The 4,428-nt window shown below is 32.2% G+C and overlaps 1 protein-coding gene across 1 annotated transcript; it reads right to left on the bottom strand.

Moving 5' to 3' along the window:
- Positions 1–1,318: 1,318 nt before the first annotated feature.
- On the bottom strand, positions 1,319–3,816 carry LOC133796680 ((+)-neomenthol dehydrogenase-like). Its single transcript, XM_062234300.1, has 5 exons — positions 3,662–3,816; positions 3,244–3,496; positions 2,740–2,808; positions 2,133–2,306; positions 1,319–1,905 (listed from the first exon to the last, which is right to left on the bottom strand). The coding sequence occupies exons 1-5, from the start codon at positions 3,679–3,681 to the stop codon at positions 1,528–1,530; spliced, it is 894 nt and encodes a 297-aa protein (XP_062090284.1). The 5' UTR covers positions 3,682–3,816; the 3' UTR covers positions 1,319–1,527.
- Between the last annotated feature and the right edge of the window lie 612 nt (positions 3,817–4,428).

The raw sequence follows: 4,428 nt of genomic DNA, 5'->3' as shown, positions 1-4,428 counted from the left end.
TATCATTATTGACTCAGATCCTAGTTCCTACTTAGTCCTTATAATTATTATTATTGTTAATTAATCTATTTTTTATTCCTTTGACACGATTTTCAAGAATTTGTCGTTTTCGCTAGCCTGTAAGTTATAAGGATAACTCCAGCTTGTCTAGCAGCAAAGTGTCTTTGTTATATACGTCTATTATATATTGTACTTGTCCTATAGCAAACTGTCTTCACATGCCTATATGATATAATCACTCTCTTTTTTTATCTAATTTTTTTAAGCATTTACATGCTTAGTAGCAATGACAATCACTTTCCCTTTCTATTTCCTTGTAGTATAACACATATTTACTGAAAATGAAATCGGCACAATATTGTTCTTGTAATTGGAACAACCAACTCTTAAAGAAATAATGCATATATGTAGAGGGTCTTGGTAATATTCACACAGTGATCAAAACGGTGACAGTGTTAGATAAGTCATTAGGTCATTTACATTCTGTTAGGATTCTGTTATAGATCCATTATTGTACAGCTGTAGTTAGTTCAATCTATTAGCTTAGTTGTGTATTTATATATAGCTTGGTGTTATCTAATCAATACAGTGTATTCATTCTTTCCATTCATTCATTTCCTTAATATGGTATCAGAACCACTACTCTAATTTTTCTTGATTTTTCTTTAGTTATCTCGAAGCTTTTCTTGATTTCTTCCCCAGTTTATTTCTTTGGTCTCCATCAATGGCTTCCACCACTGCTCCCTCAGCCACCACAATGTCTGCGCCTGATTCCACACATAACGTAGACACTGTGGTATACATATATAAATATATAAATTCGTTCATTTCCTTAATAGACACTTGTAAGCATAATATATATAAATATAAGAATTTTTCTAAGTTCCGTAGGATTTTTTTTTATTTTCGGCACTTGGAAAAATTATAACTCAATTTTTTTTACACGATGACGTACATTATAATCATAATAAACTATTTGAACTCTGATTTCGACATGATAAATTATTCAAAATTTCTTAAAAATTTACAGGATGCTAATTATATAACTATCATAAAAAAAAATAGTTATAATTTCTCAAAATACCAAAAATAGAAAATAGTAATGCCCTTACCTAAGCTCCCTATAAGTATATATATAATGTCGCACCACTATTAGCAGCCAGCAGGCAGCGAAGCTATTCCAACTACACTTTGAGCAACTTCTTCAATAGTCGCAGCGTTGTAATTTGTATATGTTTTGACTTACCCTGGACTTACACAGTTTATACAAAAAATTGGAAAACTTTCTTGCCAGCCTTATTTGCTTTCTATAGTGCAATGAGGTCTTAACCCATATTATCCTTTCTAGCTCCAAAACATACAGAATTTGGTAGCAAAGTAGCCTTAGACATATAACAGTTAAAATTCAATATCAATTTGTTGCAAGCTTATTACGTCAAATGAAACATGTAGTACTGCAACTAATCATTGAGAATATCAGGATGCTACCAAGGAACCACTGTTCTTCAATGTTTTCAGTCTCTTCAATCAAAAAGACGAAACCTGTGACCGAACAAAGAAGAGGCCTGAGGGGGCATCATTTGGAAGCAATGCTAACCTTACTGGACTCGCAGCGCCTTCTTCAACGGGTAAGATACCGGTGTTGAAGTTTATATCTGTCTTCACATAGCCAGGGCAAACACAGTTGATGAGAAAGTTGGGGTACTTCTTTGCTAGTACCCTTGTGTAGGCATTGAGGGCTGCTTTTGAGACAGTATATGGTGACATAAACCTAGGCCAGCCTTTGGCTTCCAATGAACCTTCTTTGAAATCTTTCAGAAACTCTCTTAGCACTTCATCAATTTTATCCTCTGTGAGGTTCTCAGCATCACTAAGAACACCTTTAGCCCACTCATTTGATATTTTCTAAAAAAAAAACATAACAAAGGAAAATAAATTTAAGCTATAAGAATTTACTTTAGAGTAGAGAAATTCTCTCAATCTTATATAGAGGTAAAAGGTAAAGCAACAAGAATGTTGGCCCTACTAGTTCCATATCTTTAAAAATACTTGGATATTTTGTTACTTTAGTTGGATCATCTCCCTTCACTTTTTATTTTTTGTCCCTAATGAAAGCTACATAACTTGCATACCTTTAGCTTTCCCATGGAAGAAGAAACATTAACAATTCGTGGTGAATCAGATAACTGGAGAAGGGGAATAAGCGCTTCAGCGGTTCTTTTAGCACCATAGTAGTTTATTTGCATGGATTCTTCGGCTGACTCATAATTTAGAGTAATTTTCCTAATATCACCTTGCTCTCTGGTCTGCATCAGTAGAAAGAGGCAAATATAAAAGATACATATCGAATAAGAAGTTTGCTATGGATATCTCCCAACTTATGACAATTACATGATAATACTAAAACCTTTTGCCCCCTTTGGAAACTATAGAACACTAATACTCTTTCAACCTTTACTGAAAACCTTTTTAGTAATAAATTGTATTATTTTCTTAGAATGTGATAAAATATAGCAATGCATCACTTTTTTTTACTCTATTGGTCCATTGGCGATGCTTTTATATTGTTAATATTAAGAAGTATTTACTAGACCATAATCATATTCTACATTTTATGTTACCGTGTCTGTTTGTATATGTATGTTTATAAAAGATAATAAAATAATAAAGATAGTAGAAAGTTCATCAAAAGGTTCATAGCACGTACTAAATCACCTGTTATCAGAATCAAAATCTTACCCCAGCTTTTACCGAAGCTAGAAATGTATCCATTTCTTCTTTGGTTCCACCGATTCCTGCATTGCTCACCTGTGCATAGTTCATTGTACCAACATAATGTATAAATATGCACAGGGGAAAAGTGGTTAATGGTAGATCAACTTTAGAGTTGGATTCTTGGATATAAGAGAGTTTTATTAAGTAGTAAAAAAACTGATTCTACAACGAAAACGATAGCCAAAGATAAAAAAAAAAGAATAAAACTAGTACAGTTTATTATTATTATCTTTCAATGTAAGGTTAAGAGTAATGAGTTGACATATTCTTATAGAGGATCACTACCCACAACCATTTTCCGTGTGGGACACTAGATATTAAGAGGAATAAATCTTCACATGCACGTTTAAATCAATCAAATTCAATTTTGTTCAATTTATCTTCAAATAAAAGACTAATAAGATATAAGATGAAATAAAAACCAGAAGTTACTGAAAAACTCTTTCAAAAGTGAGATTTAATAGTTACCAAGATATCAAGTTTGCCGAACTGAGTTTTGATGAAATCTGCCAAAGCAGCAATGCTTGCTGGATCAGCCACGTCGAGCTGGTGAAAAAGCACTTTGTGAGAGAGGTTTTTCTCTTTCTCTTTGAGTTTCTCAAAAGCTTCAAGACCCCTTTTCTCATCTCTTGCTGTTAAGATCACAGTAACTCCATTCAAGGCCAATTGTCTCACTGTCTCCAGTCCAATCCCCTTATTTGCCCCTGTTACAACGGCATATCTGCAAATGAAATAAAGTTACAATACATATACATATACATATGCATACAAATATATATTCACCGGAAGAATCCAAAAAAGAAAACTGTAAACAAAAAGCAGACGCTGAAACAGAGTGTTGGTATATTATATGTTTGGCTTAAGCAGGAAACCAAATGTTGTTAACCTTTCTGAAGCTTCAGACATTGTTGATGAAACTTGGGCTTGTAATAGAATCGCGAGCTAGCGTTTGTCTTTTGGTCTGCTTAATGATTCATATATAGCTACTTTGTGCGTTGAGTGGCTTCAAAATTTAGCCACGTGTGAAGCTCTAAAGTTTGCTGGTTGAACAAATCTTTTTTCTCTGGCCAATTTGGAGGCCAAGTCTTCACATTTATTTGGTGCCAAGTACATGTTATAATTTTGTGGAGTTAGTGGGGCTTAGTTAAGGTAAATTTTGCATCATAATGGTGTTAATTAAAAATTGAGATATGTTAAATATATTTTATATTATTCTCTCATTTATATTTTCTTAAATCAACGAATGATAAGTCTATTCTATTAATCATTTAAAAAATATTAAAATATAAAAAATTAAATAATATCTAAAAAAAATTGCAACATTTATTTGTTAGTGAAAATCGGTTTGTCCTACAGCCCAAATACACTAATAAATGTAACTATCGAGTTTATTCTCCTGTATCTTGTAATAAATTGTTTTAGCTTCTTATTTAATTTGCAACCACAAAAAAAAATCTTGACAGGTGTTTCCTAATCATGATAATTGAATATATGTCGTCAAAAAAATTAAATCAAACAAAGGAGTGAAAAATAAGAGAAAGGAGATGATGCAAAAATAAAGCGAGAGAAATTCTCTAAATTATTGAGGTTATTCAAGATAAGTAATCAAGTATCTTTGCAATGAATTCATTCTATATATATTTGTAGATATTC

The sequence above is a fragment of the Humulus lupulus genome, chromosome 8 (assembly GCF_963169125.1).
Source record: "Humulus lupulus chromosome 8, drHumLupu1.1, whole genome shotgun sequence".
Classification (NCBI taxonomy): Eukaryota; Viridiplantae; Streptophyta; class Magnoliopsida; order Rosales; family Cannabaceae; genus Humulus; species Humulus lupulus.
Note: the sequence above shows the minus strand (reverse complement) of the source record. Positions and strands in the feature narration are given on the sequence as shown.

Coding starts and splice junctions, on each gene's coding strand:
- LOC133796680 (XM_062234300.1), bottom strand. CDS start 3,681: ATGTCTGAAGCTTCAGAAAG. Junction 2,809..3,243: donor TCGGCAAACTTGATATCTTG/GTAACTATTAAA, acceptor AACTATGCACAG/GTGAGCAATGCAGGAATCGG. Junction 1,906..2,132: donor CTTCCATGGGAAAGCTAAAG/GTATGCAAGTTA, acceptor TTTTTTTTTTAG/AAAATATCAAATGAGTGGGC.